The sequence below is a fragment of the Mus musculus genome, chromosome 14 (assembly GCF_000001635.26).
Source record: "Mus musculus strain C57BL/6J chromosome 14, GRCm38.p6 C57BL/6J".
Lineage (NCBI taxonomy): Eukaryota > Metazoa > Chordata > Mammalia > Rodentia > Muridae > Mus > Mus musculus.
This window is the reverse complement of record NC_000080.6, coordinates 53,325,404-53,345,079: the sequence shown is the minus strand read 5'-3', so window position 1 is coordinate 53,345,079 and position 19,676 is coordinate 53,325,404. Positions and strand designations below refer to the sequence as shown.

Below are 19,676 nucleotides of genomic sequence, written 5' to 3'. Positions count from 1 at the left end.
ACCAATGAGAGCTTCATTTTCATATGTGTTCATATTATGTATAATCTTAGAAAAATACATAAGGAAATTAAATCAATGTCAATTTCATTACATTTCTATCAAATAAAGATTGGGTGAAGTAAATGCATCTGAGAATTTCCCTGGGGGGTGGGGGTGGGGGATTAGACAATGCTAGAAAAAGGCTCTGGGGGAGCTTTTATTTTCAAATGAGTGAGAGAGGATGGAAAACACCTTGTAGTTTACACTGAACATGAGGCTGCTCCCGGCCAATAACACAGCTTTAAAAAAAATTCTCTCACCCTCAGTTTGAATAAATACTCCTTTCTTTGTAAATAGTATGGTGAATAAAAGAAATGTTATGAAAAGTTTGTTTAGCTTGACATATTGACACTAGCAAGACATAGAAAGAGGTGAAAATAGAAATAGTAGCTCCTCCAGTCAACAAGTTCTGTGTAATAAATAACAGGAGTTAAAAATAACGTAAGGGGTGCACACAACACATACACAGGGCTTTTACAGGATATGTGAGGTCATCAAAAGTCCAATCAAAGAAAAAGCAGCGTCACTGTCCTATAGAAGACAGTGGTCCACATCCCTCCAAGTCTCTAATTGTGGCCTGTGGATAGAGCTCAGTTAACTGGGCACATGAATGTGGCCCTGAGTTTGTTTTTTTTTTCTCCCATACAAACTGGTCATGGTGCACTTGCCTATGACTCCAGCATCTCTGAGATAGAGACAGGAGAATCAGGGACTCAGAGCATCCTCAGGTATTTAACAAGGGGGAGATCAGCCTGGGATGCAAGCAATCCTGTCTCCAAAGACAAATGAACAGACAGACAAAGAAGCAAACACTACATGACAAAGAGGTCATATTCCAGCATCCTCGGGTGTTGCAGTTGCTCTTTACATGTTGGTCCTTTCTTTTTCATTTACTCCTACACACACCACATCCGCCACTGTGGGGGATCCATACCATTTTGTCAATGGAATGGCTCAAATGATAAATAGTTCTGAACCTCCCACACACTCATCTCCCCTGAACAGACATAACGTGTAGGAGGAGCTCCACTGCTTCAACAGAAGCAAGCACATGTGGCTTGTCTCTGGCATATCTAAATCGCAGCACTACACATCCTTCTTCACCAGCCATTTTGATGCCTGCTTGCTCGGAGTTAAATGGACAGAGGGCATGAACAGCAGAGAAATGCCTGGCTGAGATGACTCATAAGGTAAATCCCACAAAATAAGTGTAAAGACCACTCACACAAATTTTTTGGTCAAATTAAGTAAGCTTTATTTTCTGTCACAAGGAGATGTCATCCTAAAGAGGGATTTGATAAAATAGCTTTGAAATAGAAAAAAGTGGTTAGTTCATATTGTTCCTCCTATGGACTGCAAACCCCTTCAGCTCCTTGGGTACTTTCTCTAGCTCTTTCATTGGGGACCCTGTGCTCCATCCAATAGATGACTGTGAGCATCCACTTCTGTATTTGTCATGCACTGGCAGACCCTCTCAGGAGACAGCTATATCAGGGTCCCTTCAGCAAAATCTTGTTGGCATCTGCAATAGTGTCTGATTTGGTGATTGTTTATGGGATGGATCCCTGGGTGGAGCAGACTCTAGATAGTCCTTCCTTCCATCTCAGCTCCACATTTGTCTCTGTAACTCCTTCCATCGGTATTTTGTTCCCCCTTCTAAGAAGGACCGAAGTATCCACACTTTGGCCTTCCTTCTTCTTGAGTTTCATGTTTTTCCAAATTGTACCTTGGGTATTCTGGGCTTCTAGGTTAATATCCACTTATCAGTGAGTACATATTGTGTGAGTTCCTTTGTGATTGGGTTACCTCACTCAGGATGATGCCCTCCAGATACATCCATTTGTCTAAGAATTTCATAAATGCATTGTTTTTAATATCTGCATAGTACTCCATTGTGTAAATGTACCACATTTTCTGTATCCATTCCTCTGTTGAGGGACATCTGGGTTCTTTCTAGCTTCTGGCTATTATAAATAAGGCTGCTAGGAACATAGTGGAGCATGTGTCCTTATTACCCCCAGAGCTCCCTGGGACTAAACCACCAATCAAAGAAAACACATGGTGGGACTCATGGCTGTAGCTGCATATGTAGCAGAGGATGGCCTAGTTGGCCATCAATGGGAGGAGAGGCCCTAGGTCCTATGAAGATTCTATACCCCAGTATAGGGAAATGTCAGGCCCAGGAAGCAGGAGTGGGTGGGTTGTGGAGCAGGGCGGGTGGGGGGGGGATAGGGGATTTTGGAGAGGAAACTAGGAAAGGGAATAATATTTGAAATGTAAATAAATATAATAATAATAATAATAATAATAATAATAATAATAATAATAATAAAGAGCTGTTTTCCCCAGTGAGACTTCTTTGGAGGACCTTAAAGTTTCCTTTGTAAGCAGTTAACAGTTAGGAATTGCTTCTGGGTTGGGGGGGAGGGGTACATGTCTATTTCTCCTTTCAGTTCTAGAACCTCATTTGATGCAGACCCTTGCAGGTCCTGACAACCAGTAATCTTTTTAAAATTTTTTTTATTAGATATTTTCTTCATTTACATTTCAAATGCTATCCCAAAAGTCCTCACAAGAGACAGCTATATCAGGATCCTTTCAGCATAATCTTGCTGGCATATGCAATAGTGTCTGGGTTTGGTGGCTGATTATGGGATGGATCCCCGGGTGGGGCAGTCTGTGGATGGTCCATCCTTTCCTCTTAGCTCCAAACTTTGTCTCTGTAACACCTTCAATGGGTATCTTGTTCCCTATTCTAAGGAGGAATGAAGTATCCACATGTTGGTCTTCCTTCTTCTTTATTTTCTTGTGTTTTGCAAATTGTATCTTGACAACCAGAAATCTTAAAATGGTACAATTTGCTGTTAACTAGCGATCATGAAAATGAAGAAATGTTTTTATTAAGAAAATAAGCACAATTCTATAGTTACATCTAGAGGGAGCATATTAGACTTCATTGAAAAAATATAGTTTTAAAAGAAATATATGTTAAAAGTCAAAAAAGAATTAGAAAATAGTGGGTATTGCATAGCTCCCACAGCTGCAAGGTTAGAGAGTATCCTAGGGTTTTGGTTATGTAGAGACTTAGCAGACTATTTTAAAATTATTTGGCAGGACATTTTTTTTGTTTTTTGTTTGTTTGTTTGTTTGTTTGTTTGTTTGTTTTTGTGAGACAGGGTTTCTCTGTATAGTCCTGGCTGTCCTGGAACTCACTTTGTAGACCAGGCTGGCCTTGAACTCAGAAATCCGTTGGCCTCGCCTCCCGAGTGTTGGAATTAAAGGCGTGCGCCACCACCGCCCGGCAGGACATCTTATCTTATTAGAGTAGAGGTCAGAAAACAGGGTGTGGAACATGTCAAATTCCGGAAAACGGGTCAAGCTATAGCCAAACTTAAGTTTTACAGAAAACATGGATGAACTCATTTTGACCTTGTAGTAGATGGCTTCTAATCTCACGATGGAGTCAGGCTGGCTCATCAATATCATAAGTGGAATGCAGCAGGATGGTAGGGAGATTGGTCAGACAGCCAAGAAGAGAGAGAAATGGAAATAAATGAGTTGCTTATTTCTGAAATTATCATTTAAAGTTATGAGACTGTAGACAGTTGAGGGATGATGAAGAATGTGTGTGTGTGTGTGTGTGTGTGTGTGTGTGTGTGTGTGTGTGTGTGTGTGTAACAAGTGTGAAATGACTTATTCCATGGGCAGTGCTTGGGTGCCTTTTATGAAAGACACAGTTCCAACCTTCAACTTAGACCCAGTACTCAAGAAGAGAAAAATAAAGATTACTAATTTCACATGTATTTCCAGACAAGGTGACAAAGGAAAGGGTTTGAGGAAGCTTTCTGATCCAGTCAGAAAAGGCTCTGATAGAGATGTCCGAGCTTGCTTCAAACCATGAGTAGATTTCCTAGTGCAAATGATGCCTATTGTAATTTTGGGCACAATTTGTATCAATGTGACTGGAGAGTGTACCAAATGTGGGTGACAAGATTAGAAGTGCATATTAGAGAGGTGAATAGAGATCCAGAGCTACCTAGAGTCTATGATTCAATAACGAACGGCCTACTTGGGACCACAAATTAAGGACTGGCCAAGAAGCCATAATTTGGCCACAGTGCAGGGTAAAGAAAGAACCAGTAAAGAAATTTTGGAGAGCAGAGAGATTGGACACCAAGGAGCCACAAAGTCCAGGTGTTAGAAAAATCAGAAAATGAATAGGGCTTGATAGCCTCATTCTCAGTGACCAAGAAAAGACCCCATCAGCTGGAAATAATCTGGTGTCTCAGCCTGAGGTCGTTCAGACTTTGGAACCACTGATCGATCTGCCATTCCTGGCTGCTAGAAACCCTGACGTTTCAGGAGAGAGCAGGAGATCTATATTTGTCTCACTCAAGCAGGATAACTAATTCTCAGGGGGTCTTGACAGCTCAAAGGACCAATACCTGTGCCAGTGATCTCAGGGCTGTGGTGTTTCCCATGCTTCTAATGCACTTGAGAAAAATCCCTAAAGCAAACACTAGGTGCCTCATGACAGCCAATGTGGACAGACTTAGGAGGGTGAGAAAATCTGCCTGGTCCACAGAATGCTGTAGCTGCTTGTATTCTAACACTAACTTTGTTCCCCTCCAAAAAAAAAAGCTGCAGGTAGCTTTAGGGAACCTGCCCCTAGTTGGCTCTGATTAGTAAATAAATCCAGATGCCAAGAACCAACAGCTGGAGAGGACAGAGAGGCAGGATTTTAGAATTCCTGGGCTTGGGACTTGGAGGGAAGGAAGAGAAAGGAGATCCACCATGAGTGATGCCTGAGAAGAGTGTTGGACAGAGAGGCACAGCTGTCACGTGAAGGAGGCAGGAGAGTGCATCCCAGAGGGCAGCCCAACTGGGTCCAGGGCAGCCAAGATAGAACATTGGATTAGTAAGTAATAACTCGGGATTAACCGCATGGAGGTTAGGCAGTGGCCCAGCTATTTGTTGTCTAAATCATATTAAAATATAAAGGCTGTGTATGTATTGTTCTTTCAGGAGCACAAACCATTGAGGCAGGTAGTGAAACCCACCACCAGGAATAATTATTTCAGCAGAATGCAAAGGGTAAATGAATGCAGCAGAGGAGCCTGGTACCCAAGGAAGAGACACATTCAGTAGGAGGACAGATCTGTTTGGCATCAGACACTTGTTCAGTATGGGCTCAGTAACAGCAGAGAGCGTAGGAAAGAATATGAGTCCCCAAGTTCAATAACCATCTGCCCATGGATATAATAGAGACTCTAGCTTTCCGGTACCTCACAAAAGAGGCTGCTCCAACACCTCGTCTTTTCCTTTTCTTTTTTGCATTTGTTTATCCCTTGTGATTTCCCTTTTAAGCCACACATTTACCAGTATTTTTCTCTATATTTTAAAAGCTTGTATTTTCATTTCTTTTAACAATATTTTGTTACTCACTGAGCATTTCATAACTCTCCCATTTCTGCCTCCAAACCAAACATCTCTCTCTCTCTCTCTCTCTCTCTCTCTCTCTCTCTCTCTCTCTCTCTCTCTCTCTCTCTACTTTATTGTTTCTTTTACTCCTTCTCTCCTTCTGAATCCCACTAAGTCCAGTTCTTTCTGTCCGCATTTGGATGGGTGTGGGGCCATCCACTGTAGCACTGCACACCCACCAGTGGCCACGCCCTCAAAGAAGACTCTCCCTCCCTCAGCAGGCATCAACAGCCAATAGCTCCTCGGTGAGGCCTGGGCCTTTTCCCCCTTTAATGTTCAGATTTTGGTTGGCTTGGTCTTGCATAGGTTTGTGTTTTGCATGTAACCTCAGCTTCTGTGAATTCATGAGTGTGACAGTCACGTCATGCCCAGAAGACAGCATTTCACAGCACTCCCTCCACACTTTGTCACGGACATTCTTTCTGCATCCTCTTCCCCAGTGTCCCTTGGGCCTTGGTGGGCTGGGTAAAGGTGTCCATTAGGGGTGAGCACTCAGTATTTCATTCTCAGGACTTTGACCAGTGTTATGTCTTCTCTGACTGTTGCCCACTGCAAAAACAGGACCGTGGATACAAACACACATATTTAGATTGCAATCTGACAGCAAAATGTAGTAAAATAACAATGGTGGGTTGTACTAGAGCGCCTATGGTAAGATGTGCCCCCACCTCAACCCTGTGCTTTGTTTTTTTATACATTCACTTATTTTTATTTTTAGGTGTGTGGGTGTTTTCCCTTCATGTATGTCTCTGCCCCACATGTATTCAGTGTCCATGGAGCCCAGAGGAGGGTGATGGATTCTCTGAAACTGGAGGTACGGATGGTATTAGCTGCCATGTAGGTGTTGGGAAATGGGCTGTCTCTCTAGTCCCACAACAGGCTCTGGTAAGGGTTACAGTACCAAACATGACATTCTCACCTCGGTATGTTAGGGGTGGGTGTACTAGGGAAATACAATGCTTATAAACATGTTTGTATCTAAGAAGAGCACTGTACATAGGGGCCAGTCCAGAGAAATTTCAAGGATAGGAACAGGACCTGGTGGAGGGAAAAAGAACCTTAAGTGCCCCTCCCATCTATTTAACAGCTTAGAAACAGCTGAGGATGTCTTCCTGCTGCATCAATAAGCCAGACATTTGTGCCTGCCCTGGCCCACTGTTGTCAGGACTGATTGTGCTTGAGACATCAATGTCCACAGCACTTTCATGTGGATGACAGCCTTTGTCGTTCATTCCTTTTGCTCTGTAGCTTTTAGGAGTTCAGGACACATGGCTTGAAATGTTCACATTGCCCTTGTGAGCTTTTCCCAGTTCAGGTTAGAATGTCTGCTGATATCATCCTTGTTCAGCTCATGTTTGAGCAGTCATATGGGTGAGATTTTATGTGTTTATCTTTCTGATGCTAACTGATGCTGGGAGAAGGCACAGCTCCCAGCAATCTTCCTAATCTTCTGGCTCTTTCTGCCCCTCTTCTATACTGTTAGCTGAGCCTTAGCTCTATGTCTCTGTCTCTCTATCTGTCTCTCTCTGTCTCTCTATCTGTCTCTCTCTGTCTCTGTCTCTCTTTCTCTCTTTCTCTCTTTCTCTCTTTCTCTCTTTCTCTCTCTCTCTCTCTCTCTCTCTCTCTCTCTCTCTCTCTCTCTCTCTCTCTCTCTCTCTCTCTCTCTCTCTCTCTGTGTGTGTGTTCCAAGTTGGATATTTGTGTTTCAGGAGGAAACATAGGTTGAGAAGCGAAGATTAACACCAAAGTCCTGACCTGTGAGGCCCAAAGCTGACTGAGGGAAAAACTGCCAACTCTAGAAAGAGACATTGAACTAGATAGATGTTCTTTGGGGCTTCCTGATATCTCCTGACTGCAAAGGGCCACGCCCACCCAGCTGTAGGTTTGTGTTCGGGCTGCAGGTGTGTGGGGAGCACTGTGGTTCCATAGCACAGAGATAAGTGCCTGAGTCTGTGATCTGGGAGGAGGAAATGTGCAAAGAGCTGCGACTTTCGTTACTGGCTGCGGAGGATGTCAGTCTTCCACCTCTCTGCTCTGCCCAAGAAGGACTGTACAACAGGCTGACGAGTCTTCCCCCAGGACGTTGGTAAAACCACTGCATACTGTTCAAAGTTGTGGAATAGGTGCACTGCAGCTCTGCGTTCTCCCCCTCCTGCAGAACCAAGGACGCGGGGGGGCTCTGCTGCACTTGCTGTCCTTTCACCCCTGATTAGAAACAGAGAAAGAGACACAGATGGCTGTCACTGCAGTGTCCACAGAGCCCTGAGCACACCCATGTCCTCTGAGAAGGTGGGAGCTCTGCAGGACTCCTGAGCTGCTCTCCCCACCCCTCCATGTGCTGAGCCAGATCCTCTCAGGTGCCCTGAATGCTGATACACAGACTCACAGCAAACCTGGGTGCACAGGAGCCCCAGCAGAGAGCACAGCAGCCTCTTCATGGTGCTTGTGTGGCTGCTGGAGACAGAAGCAAGTAACCAGCCCCGGGGCTGTGGTGTCAGGGTGGCTGTTGAAGTGTCCCCTCCTTCTTCTGCAACCAGTCAGCTCCAGCAAGGAACCCTGCCTGGCCACACCCTGCTGAGTTCCCTCCCAGCCTTCAGAGCCTGAAGCTCCTCCCATGCCAGACCTGGCTGAGAGTCTGGGTGGAGTGCAGTGGAGGAGAGAGGGACAGTTTGAGATGACTCTGGGATTACAGGCAGTGTGAGTGATCTCTGAGGAAAATTGTCTCAGCTCTATTACAAGAGACTAAAGAACACTAAAAAAAGAAACAAATATTTATTTTAGGAAGCAGATGCATGTTCTGACTGAAGAATCTTTACCAACCTATGAATTAAATAAAGCGAGAGGCATTTCAATCATGCAAACTAAAGCACATCTGTTTCTAATGATTTCCTATTCTTGGAATAAACGCAATATGTGTTGTGCCAAATACATTGATATAAAAATATTTCTTACAGTCTAAGAGACTGAAACTTTTGCTGAAGGCTGAGTATAATCCTAGAGTATACTCAGCCTGTTTATTTAACCTGCCTTTAAAAGAACAGTGTGACAACCAACCTTATTTGCCCTGGGTTCCTCTCTAATCAAGTTTACTACCTATGTTAAGGCATAGCTGTGATCTTAAACTATGCATACCTCAATGTCCCTGACCCAGAGTAAGGCATATATGTATGTATGCTATGGTAATAAATGCCCCAAATAGCAAACATACAATGAAATCAGTCTTATAAAATAATATCTGCCATAACTATTAAAGACAACACACACATACTGTTTAATAGTGTTGGATGACTTGGTACGATTTGGCATAGGTTGGAGTCAATGGCATATTCCTTTGTAAAATTCTTTTAAAATGTATGTAAAGTATTCCTTATTCTTTCGCCAAGAGACGCTTCCTGTGCTGTTCAATATAGAACAGAAGCCCTTTGTGGGAGATATAGCTATACAGGCACAGACACAGGGACAAATGAGACCAAGTATTTAGGAGACACAGGTATAGATTCACAGGACTGACAGATACAGACATGGAGTGATAGAAATCACAGGAAGACGAAGCAGAGGATTCGAATCCAGGCTTTTTCTTAAATTACAGCAAAGGGAGTGCTTTGCACTTTCTTTTCAACATTGAAACATTTTGGGCACACTGTGGCTATTATGAATGTGTTCAGACATACACAAAGTTTATTTTAATAGATACTTTAATTATAATAAGGGTTTGTGATACGTTTGCTTGTTAAATGCCCCTGTAAGAAGAAAGTGGAAAGGAGAAAAAGGAATGCAGAAGCGCTGCCTTTCAGAGTGACAGGAGACAGCAGCCGTGTGCTATTGGCACTTGGTGACTACAGGAGATAGTGTACTGTGCTTCCAAAACAACAGAGATGTGTGTTTTAAAGCTTTTACTATAAGTATGATTGACAGGGAAGTGAGACTAGTCATGTAAGGCAAAACAAGAATGTGTTCAAAGTTAACTCACGGCCAGCCTTACTCCATCTCAGCCCATCACTGAGGAGGGTCCTGTGGGACAACTGGGGTAGAATCTTGAGTTGGGTAAGAATCTCACCCTTCAGGAATCAGATCCTTCCTTTGCAAATGAGAAACAAGTGAATGGTGGCCATCTGTCCCACTGGAATGGAGCACTTCCCAAGATTCCTCTTTCTCTGACTGTTACCTTCAGGGACCATGACAATCCCGAGGCTGGGACCCTGGTCTCTTCTGCAAGTCTCAGGTTGTGTCCAGTTCTGCACTTGTGCCTCCGGGCAGAGAAGCATCCACCCTTCCTGCACTGAGTCTGAAAGCCCCCCATGCCTGAGACAAGCTGACTCCCTGTGTGAGCTTCAGGAGGCACTGCAGATGCCGGCGAGGGTGTCACACATGGAGGGAAGAACCCTGAGCGACAAGGGATGAGCAGCTGCCCCTCAGCTCCAGAGCAGCTGCTGCACATGCACAGATGCAGCCATCAGGCTGGGGCGTCCCTGGCCTCTGCATCCTCCTGTAGCCTCAGTGCTGTGTGGGGAGCTCAGCCACAGGAGGGTCTCTGTTCAGAGTGAAGGCACACCGTGTTCTTTCTGTGAAGATGGACTGAAGCAGAGTGACACTCACAGAGCTGTCCAAACTTCAGGATGCACAGCAAGGTCACCAAGGCAAACAGGAAGCAGAGACCCAAAAAAAAAAAAAAAAAGGGAGAGGCAGACAGAGGGATTTCCATACCTTCTCCATAGCAACATTGATCAAACTATTAGGAACGTGTCAGTCTTGGCAATATGCCTGTCTCTGATGTCTGAGATTTTTTTTCACTATCTAATATTCGTTCAGTCAAAACAATGTTTTAAATTGTAGAGAAATTAGGTTTTGGTGTTTGTTGCCCCAGCCTGATGGCTGCATATAAGCCCTTTCCCAGTGAGAGAGCAGCGCTCCCTAGGGGCAGGACTGAGAAACAAAATTTTACAATTTCTGTGTGCTTCTTTCTCACTACTGTCCTAGGACTGAAGTTCAAAGCTTCATGATCACAAACAGAGCGAGATCTGTGCTTTCTACAGCATGAAATCTGTGACCTTTTCAAAAAGGAGAGTATAGAGTTATCAACTGAAAATGGACACAAGCTGTTTTAGTCTGAGACAATTACAACACCCACCTTTACACATTGCAAAGGAAAATGTCAGAAAAATCTCAGTATTCAGGAAATCACACGCTATTTTACTGCTGACATCTAAATGAGATAATCTAGGGGCCCCGAGAGTAAACAATCTGATTAGTACTGCTAGGGATAAAGACTGCATTTTCTTTTTCTTTCCACAGGAAAAGTGACAAATGTGTCATCACAAGAAGAGCTAGTTAGGAATTACTGAGCCAAAATCAATTACCAACGCGTCTCAGGAAAACACCCTGTGTTAGACAGCCTGCTGCAGATAACTTGGTTTTGATAAACTCAAAGTCCAACTCATCATGTGTCGGAATGACTAGAGGCTTGGTTACTTGGGCAAAATCCTGCTGCCTTTCTTATGAAACGTAACCTGATTCCAGGGTGAAATCTGCCACATTCTAGATCTTTCCAACAGCAGGACACTATGCAGTGCTTGCACACCAGGAGGCAGACAGTGAAAGCACCACCTTCCAGTTCCAAGAAGTCACTCTGTTCCCCTCACCAGTCCCTCTCCCATCCAGTTCCCTCCTCCCGTCTAGCTCAGGTAACTATTTTATTTCCACTTTTGAGAGAGCTTCAGGCATCTTCCCTTGTGCCCTCCTTATTTAGCTTCTGTGGGTCTGTGGACTGTAGCATGGGTATCCTGTACCTTATGGCTAATGTCCACTTCTCAGCGAGTACATACCATGCATGGCCTTTTGGGTCTGGATGATATTTACCTCATTCAGGATGATATTTTCTAATGCCACCCATTTGCCTGCAAATTTCATGATGTGCTTATTTTTAATAGCTGAGTAGCATTCCATTGTGTAAATGAACCATGTTTTCTTTATCCATTCTTTGGTTGAGAGACATCTGGGTTGTTTCCAGTTTCTGGCTTTTACAAATAAAGCTGCTATGAACATAGTGGAGTAAGTACCTTTCCTTGCTCAGTGGGAGAGGTTGTGCCTAGCCCTGCAGTGCCTTGATGTGCCAGGATGGGTTGTAGGGTTGCGGTGTAAAGTGAATAAATAAATATATTAATGGAGAAAAAAGAAGTCATCCTAAGCCTTAGCAGGTACCATTCACTGGAGCAATTTTGCGCAAAATGAAGAACACACAGGACAGAATCCTCTTCACACAGATCAGAGTGAGGTAGCATCGAAGAATGAGAACAGAAAAAGATATTGGAGGCAGGAGTAGAAAAGAGTAGAGATACATACGCCAACTGGAAACTGCTTGGAAATAAGTCACGACTTTGAGTTAAGTAACCAAACAGGAAATCAGTCAGAATGTAAAACCATAGCTTAAGGCTTTGAAATCTTGATGACGACTGCTAAGCACACAGTGAAGAGACTGTGGGTCATAGGAATCAGTCTATTCATTCACGTTAGCTATATCTGAAACGTGTTTATGGCCACCTGACAAATAAACATTATAACTGAGAGAAAGGTGAAAAGGGAAATCCTTCAAAATATTTTACCTCTGGAGAACAACATGTAACTTTAGTCCGTTTGAATATCCCTCTGGGCTCTTCTCAGTCCTTGGACCTGTCTGTGTAAAGGGGTCTGATTAAGCTTTCTCCAAGCATAAGGAAGTATTCTAGATTGTTTATTATTATTGTTTTCCAAAAAGAAAAATCTTTTTTTTATAAAATTGGTATATTCATTTATTTCTTGGATGACATCATTTTTATTAAATCTTTTATTTGAAGTTCCCACATTCATATAAATGTGATTGGATCTAATCCACCCCATACTCACACTTTATATCTCTGCCCTATTCACCACTACTTTTCCTCCTAATTTCATGCACTCTCTCTCTGTCCACTTAGTTCATTTAGTGCTGTCAAGTATGTGAATGGCTGTGAGACCACTTAGTGGGCTGTAGTAGCCCCTCAGGGTCCCCAGCCTGAAGGAAAGTGACTTGAGTTTCCCAGTAGCCCTCAATTGCCAATAACTTCTCAACTAGGAGAAGACATCATGAGCCTGTCCCCGTTCACACTGGTATTTTGTCCAGCTTACTCTTATGCCAGTCTTGAGCATGAAATTCCAGCCACTGAGAGTTCATGTGTGCTATTATTGCACTGTCATATCCAGCAAATACTGTCCCTACAAACAGCCAGTCTTCCCGACTCTTACAGTCTTTCTTTCCCCTCTAATGCTATGATATCTGTACTTTTGGGTGAATATCACAATGCAACTATTCATTTACATGTGAACACTTCACAGTCTCTTATGTTATGCACACCAAAGGAGAGCTTGTTTCTGAATTAATAGCCAACTACTGAAAGAAGAAATTTCTCCGATAACAATTGAGAGATGCACTCATCAGTGGGTATAAGATGAGAAGTTAAGGCACAGTTTATTGTTAATTCTATTTAGAAGAATAATAGTACTAGGCTTTCTCTTAGGGCTTATGACTTACCAAGGCATGGGGTTTTGTCCCAGTTAATGGTACTAGGCAGAGATTCTGTGTTGAGTATGGCTTTAAGTACAATCAGAAACCATGTGATTATTCTCATAACACTTGTGCCATGATTTCACCAGTGAGCAAATTTATGGTTTCTGGATAACTAGGGCTGAAGAATTAGCTGTACTTAGCAAAAGACCCTGAGCCAGTGAGATGAAAACTGCTTTACTGACAATTGATGCTGGTTAGCCAGATCTATGATTAAAAAGAGACAAGCATCACTGGGGTAAAAATTTCCTAGGGAGGATTTCCTCAGTATCAGCACATAGAAGCTCTGTTCCAGAAATGGCCAAAGCCACACCTCAAGCTTGCAGCCAAACTTAGTAATGTGTAAGAGTCTCCCATATGATGTTGATTTTGGTGGCATGGAAGCTGCTAGATTGAAGACATCATGGAGAGACACAGGCTTAGAACCATGCGCATGGTTTGAGTCTTTGAAGAGGAAAGGAGAGGCCATTGCTGAAGGTGTACCCTGAGTTCCAGTGGAGACCCCAGCATACTGGAGATTCCAGACCTGTGGGATGATTGCTAAGAACTGAGGCAGGTAGGTAGTGAAGCAGGCCTGAGGCTAAGAGATAAGCTACCTGAACTGTGGACCTCTGAGGCTATCTAAGCCCTTGGGAGCCCAAAGATTATGACTGAGTCTTAGATACTGGGCACTGAGCCACAAAATTTTGTTGATACTACTGGGCTTTAATTTTGCTTCAGTGTCCTTAGTTTTATGCCTGGGTTCTTCTCTCTTGAAATAAGAAAGAAATGTAACTTACTTTGAATTTTATACAAACTCAGTTAAGAGATTTTGGATACTGAGATAGTTGGAATATGCTTGGCTCAGGGAGTGGCACTATTAGAATTTGTGGCCTTGTGGGAGTAGGTATGGCCTTGTTGGAGTAGGTGTGCCACTTTTGGCCTGGGCTTTTAAAACTTCATTCTAGCTGCCTGGAAGCCAGTCTTCTCCTAGTGGCCTTCAGGTGAAGATGCAGAGCTCTCATCTCCTCCTGCACTATGCCTGCCTGGATGCTGCTATGTTCTCACCTGGATGATAATGCACTGAACCTCTAAATTGTAAGTCAGCCCCAATGAAATGGTTTCCTTATAAGAGTTGTCTTGGTCATAGTGTCTGTTCATACTATACCCTATTAAGACAGATACATTAACGAGATTTTGTAATTAGTATTTCAGTTTTTAGAGATTGTGGGGATTAATTTTTTAAAATAAAACATAATTGTATCATTTTTCTCAACTTTTCTTCCTGCACCTCCTCCCGGGAATCCCCTCATTCTTGCTCCCTTTTAAATTTTGCAGCCTCCCTTGCTCTAGTTGATATTTGTATATATGCCTAAATACATAAATACCACTTGCTCAGTCTGTCTAGTGGCCCTTGCATGTATATGAATTCAGATTTCCCTTCTTGATATTGGATAACCAATAAGAGATTGAGCCCTCAGAAAGACTAATTATTCATCAACAGTTGTTAGTTGCCTATAGTTCCCTGTGTAGGGGTGCGGCCTGTGAGGTCACCCCGTTCCATGTTAACATATCTATTGTTATTGTATTTCTTCAGGATTTGTTCAGGCAACCATATTGCTATGGAATCATCGATGAAGAATCCCTAACATTTCTAGGACGCACACCCTCAAAACAGCCTTTCTGGCCTTGTGGTGCTTAAACCTTTCCACCCCATCTCCCACTGGTGTCCCCTGAGCCTTAGGTTCAGACCTTGTGTTGTCAGTGTGTAATGGAGCTGAGCGCCGAGTTCAGTCGTTACCGAGGTTTAATTGATTGTGGTTTTCCATAAGGGGCTTGATTTGTTGTAAAGAGAAGTTGTTTTGAAAACATCTTATGGGAAAGGAAGGAGAGATGCTTTTCAGAACTCTTTAACAGAGTTCCACAAGGGATCAAGTTATTTACTCTAAATGACCCTAAATCATTAGGAAAGCAATCATTCAGTTATCAAATATTATGCACATGCTGCTGCTTTGGGCATCTGCAGTGGATATTTGTTACATAAGGTTGGCTTCCACCTCTTTGCTGTTTCAGCAAAAGATTATCATAAAGCACATAAAATATACATATATCATTCTTTGGACCAGTGGTGTGGAAGAGTACATAATTTAAGATTATTTGTATGCATTGACTTGTGTTGTAAAATTTTATCTCATGGGAAATCCAAGGTAAGGAAGGTTACACTGTTTTTTTCTAAGGCAGATAAAACAAACAGGCTGAGAATGCAGCAGGATAGCACTCTGAAGTGACCTGGATGTCTTATTAGCTCCACTGTGAGGTCCAGAGAAAAGTCCCCTGGAATGTAAGAAATGTTTTCATAATAATGAATCACCACATTGCTTGTTTACTGACACTTCTCAGGGGTATTTTTTTTTTGATAGGAAACAATTGAGCTAAAAACAGAAATATGCCAAGCAAGAAGATCTCATTGCACGGCCACCCTGAATGCCTCTTGGGAGAGCAAAGCAAGACCTCCAGTACGTATTGCAGGAGGCATGAGAATTGAGCTCTTGGAGCATTCTTCCATCCTGCAGAAATGGAGAGGAAACAGCCTCTTCCAGAGCTGCTCATGTCCAGGTATCTGCACACCTGGGGACCCTGGGAGGTCACCTGTACCCCTGGGAACTGTCCTCAGAGCTCTGGCAGTGCATGCTTCTAGAGCACAGAATATGTAGCCAAGTCTGTCCCCTGTACAAATTGCTCCTCACATTGAGGGAGCTGTGATTCGTAGGGAGAATAGGGAGGAAACCTCTGCTGCCTGACTCCTCAACTAGTGGATTCCTGAGGGGCAGCTTCAGAAGCTTGTACTGCAGCTGTGGGGAAAAGAAAGTAAGATGCTGGACCGGAGCACACAGCTCCAGTCTGGAGCTGCCCATCAGGGAGGGCAAGCGGTCTTCTGTCTGGGCCACAAAGACACCAGGGTTCCTCCTAGAAAAATTAACAGCTTTTTGCTCTTGTGATATAAGAGGGCTGTCATCCTGAAAGCAGGGAACAGAACATCTTGGACACTTGAGTAAGCATAGTGTTTGTATTTCAACAAGCCAAGTGCCCTCGGTGTACCTTTGTTCTTTCTTTCTTTCTTTCTTTCTTTCTTTCTTTCTTTCTTTCTTTCTTTCTTTCTTTCTTTCTTTCTTTCTTTCTTTCTTTCTTTCTTTCTCTCTCTCTCTCTCTCTCTCTCTCTCTCTCTCTCTCTCTCTCTCTTTCTTTCTTTCTTTCATGGGTCAAACACCTTCTTTTTAAGGCATTTTTATTAGATATTTTCTTCATTTACATTTCAAATGTTATCCCCAAAGCCTTCCCCCCGCCCTGCTCCCCAACCCACCCACTCCTGCTTCCTAGCCCTAGCATTCCCCTGTACTGGCATATGATTTTCACAAGACCAAGGGCCTCTCTTCTCATTGATGGTCAACTAGGCCATCCTCTGCTACATATCCAGCTAGAGACACAGCTCTGGTGGGTACTGGTTAGTTCATATTGTTGTTCCTCCTATAAGGTTGCAGATCCCTTTAGCTCCTTGGGTACTTTCTCTAGCTCCTTCATTAGGGGCCCTGTGTTTCATTCAATAGATGACTATGAGCATCCACTTCTGTGTTTGCCAGGCATTGGCATAGCCTCACAAGAGAGAGCTATGTCAGGGGCCTGCCAGCAAAATCTTCCTGGCATATGCAATAATGTCTGGGTTTTATGATTGTATATGAGATGGATCCCCAGGTGGAGCAGTCTCTGGATGGTCTTTCCTTGTGTCTCAGCTCCAAACTTTGTCTCTGTAACTCCTTCCATGGGTATTTTGTTCCCTATTCTAAGGAGGAGCAAAGTATCCACATGTTGGTCTTCCTTCTTCTTGCGTTTCATGTGTTTTGCAAATTGTATCTTGGATATTCTAAGTTTCTGGGCTAATATCCACTTATCAGTGAGTGTATATCATGTGTGTTCCTTTGTGATTGCGTTACCTCACTCTCGATGATATCCTCCAGATTTATCCATTTGCTTAAGAATTTCATGAATTCATTGTTTTTCATTGCTGAGTATTACTCCATTATGTAAATGCACCACATTTTCGGTTGAGGGACATCTGGGTTCATTCCAGCTTCTGGCTATTATAAATAAGGCTGCTGTGAACATAGTGGAGCATGTGTCTTTATTACTAGTTGAAACATCTTCTGGGTGTATGCCCACGAGAGGAATTGCTGGATCTTCCAGTAGTACTATGTCTATGTTTGCTTACACCAATGCTGGGAGAGTTCTTCCACTAATTACTTGGTTCTTTATGGGATTTTTAAAAAAGAAAATCTGGCTCTTGTATTAAGCAAATACTTTCCTGCAAAATCATACCACTGGCTGTTGAAGGCCAGGGGTAGAAGCTAGGGAGAGCTGTTTAGAAGCAATGAGTGAACTTGTATAAATCAAAGACACAAAGGAACACTTCTCACTGGTAGTTCATCACTGAATAGCAGCTTGCTCTTCTATTTGAATGTAGTAATTTTGTCTTAAGTTGTAGACAGCAGAGAAGGAAACAGGTGTCTTGGTCTGAGTGGGGCTGCAAGAAGAATGCACCCCAACAGCAGGTATTTTCCTTTGTCATCTCTTTGAAGTGTAGGGAAATAGAACACTTTAGGTCCCCCAATCCCTGAATGTAATGTCTATCCTACCTCTATTTATAATAATTTTGTCATCTTTGTGATTATAAGAATGCTATCAAGGTTCTCCTCTTAAGTAATGTCCCTTGGAGTCAGAGACTGTGTCCCATCCTTTAGTGCCTTCCCGTCTCTCTCATCTTGCCTAGATTAGTCCATTCATTAAGAGCTAATAGTTTCTGCCTCCCGACCTCCTGAGGAGAGTGCCAGTCACCTCTTTAGAGGAAGTCCTTGCACCCCTTTTCTCCCACCACACTTATATAACATCTATTCCTCTTCTTCAAACATCAGAGCAGTGCCCTATGCTTCCCTCTACCCAGTCAGTACTTGATAGTCTTGATACCAGGAACTTAATATCATCTGTATCAAAATATATAGGCCCTTAGCTCAAAAAATATTCCAGAATGTCTGAAAATGAGTAAATATATAATTATAAATATCAGCGAGTATGACTGGTGGCCAAAGCCATCAGTTGTGAGGTGTGGCTTGTGGAAATATGTTTCAGAACATAGTGTGACCAGTTTTCTGCCAAGCACCCAAGAAAGACTTGTATCAGTGCCTCTCAAAATTAAGAAAAATAAAGATCCTCCTGTGAGGGGCCACTTTTCTAGGTCCCTAAAATCAACAGAGCAGGCAAAATTAGCTCTAAATTGTTTATGTCACAGATTTTACACAATTACCAAATCAAACAAAACCAGAAAAATTTTACAAAATTCAATTTGCAATGTAAGTGGAAAGGAAAATGGGACTAACGAGTTTGCTCACGCTATAACAGGACAAACAGATAATGGTGTAATTGGCTAAGGTTTTTTTTTTTTTGGATTTCTATTTTCTGTGTAAATAGGTTCTTTTCATTCTGTAAATTACTTCAGGAATTTGTTAATAAAAATTCACTGTATAATGTTATTGTTTAAAGAAACTACAAGGAGCCATCTCTGGAAAGTATGGATTGGGTATTTATTGGTATTTGTGTCTATTTGATTTCTTTTTTTATGCAACCAATGGACATGGATGTTACATCTCTTTTCTCTTTTTCTTTTTCTTTTTCTTTTTCTTTTTCTTTTTCTTTTTCTTTTTCTTTTTCTTTTTCTTTTCAAGACAGGGTTTCTCTGTGTATCCCTGGCTGTCCTGGAACTCAGTCTGTAGACTAGGCTGTCCTAGAACCCAAGAGATCCATCTTCCTCTGCCTCCTGAGTGCTGGGATGAAAGACATGTGCCACCACTGCCCAGTTTATATCCCCTTTCCATAGGAAGACAGTAGTGACATTGTTAATGCAGATTCCTAAGAGTACAATATTCTGTATGTCCTATTCATGCTGTTCTGAAAACTTTACCAACAGAAACATCTATGATGCATGGATTTGCAGGATATTTTACCCCACTTGTCTTTTGTTTGCTGAAAATCATAAAATAAAAGCAAGAAAAATGTTCTATTGTAAGTTAGTTGTCTAGGCATCTTGAAATATTTATTCAAGGCTGCTGGGTTTACAATGGGTAGGGACCAGCAGGGAGGGGACTGGATCCTGGGGGTTTCACCTGCTTTGTCCCAGGTGGCAGCAGGCCCCCAGGGACACAGGCAGAGCTGTGGCCCAGGGAATGGAGTACAGAAAGGAGAAGTCAGAATGTGCTCTCACCACTGCTGGGTTTGCTGGGAGGGGCTGCAGCCAGGGAGCTAGGATAGGAATGTCATGTCCTGGTCCCAAATGGCTCATATGTGTGTAGCTTGTGCCTTTTCTTTCTTTCAATTTTTTTATATGCCTGATTGTTTTCTAAAGATATATAGAGAAAGGAGGTATAGTAGTCGTTGTATGGGGAGGTGGGGGAGAATATGGAAGGAATTGGAGGAGAGCAAACCATGATCAGGATATAGCGTATGCATTTTTTCAATTAAAATAAAATAAAAATATTTCAGCCATACCAATATGTGT

General features: G+C 42.7%; 1 gene segment (V, D, J or C) and 1 further gene; both read right to left on the bottom strand.

The window, feature by feature from the left end:
- Positions 1–19,676, bottom strand: part of Tcra (T cell receptor alpha chain) — a 1,796,232-nt gene that overhangs the window by 879,119 nt on the left and 897,437 nt on the right.
- Trav13n-3 (T cell receptor alpha variable 13N-3) lies at positions 7,441–7,958 on the bottom strand. The segment is given in 2 exon segments: positions 7,441–7,725; positions 7,907–7,958. Coding segments are annotated over 2 exon segments (337 nt in total).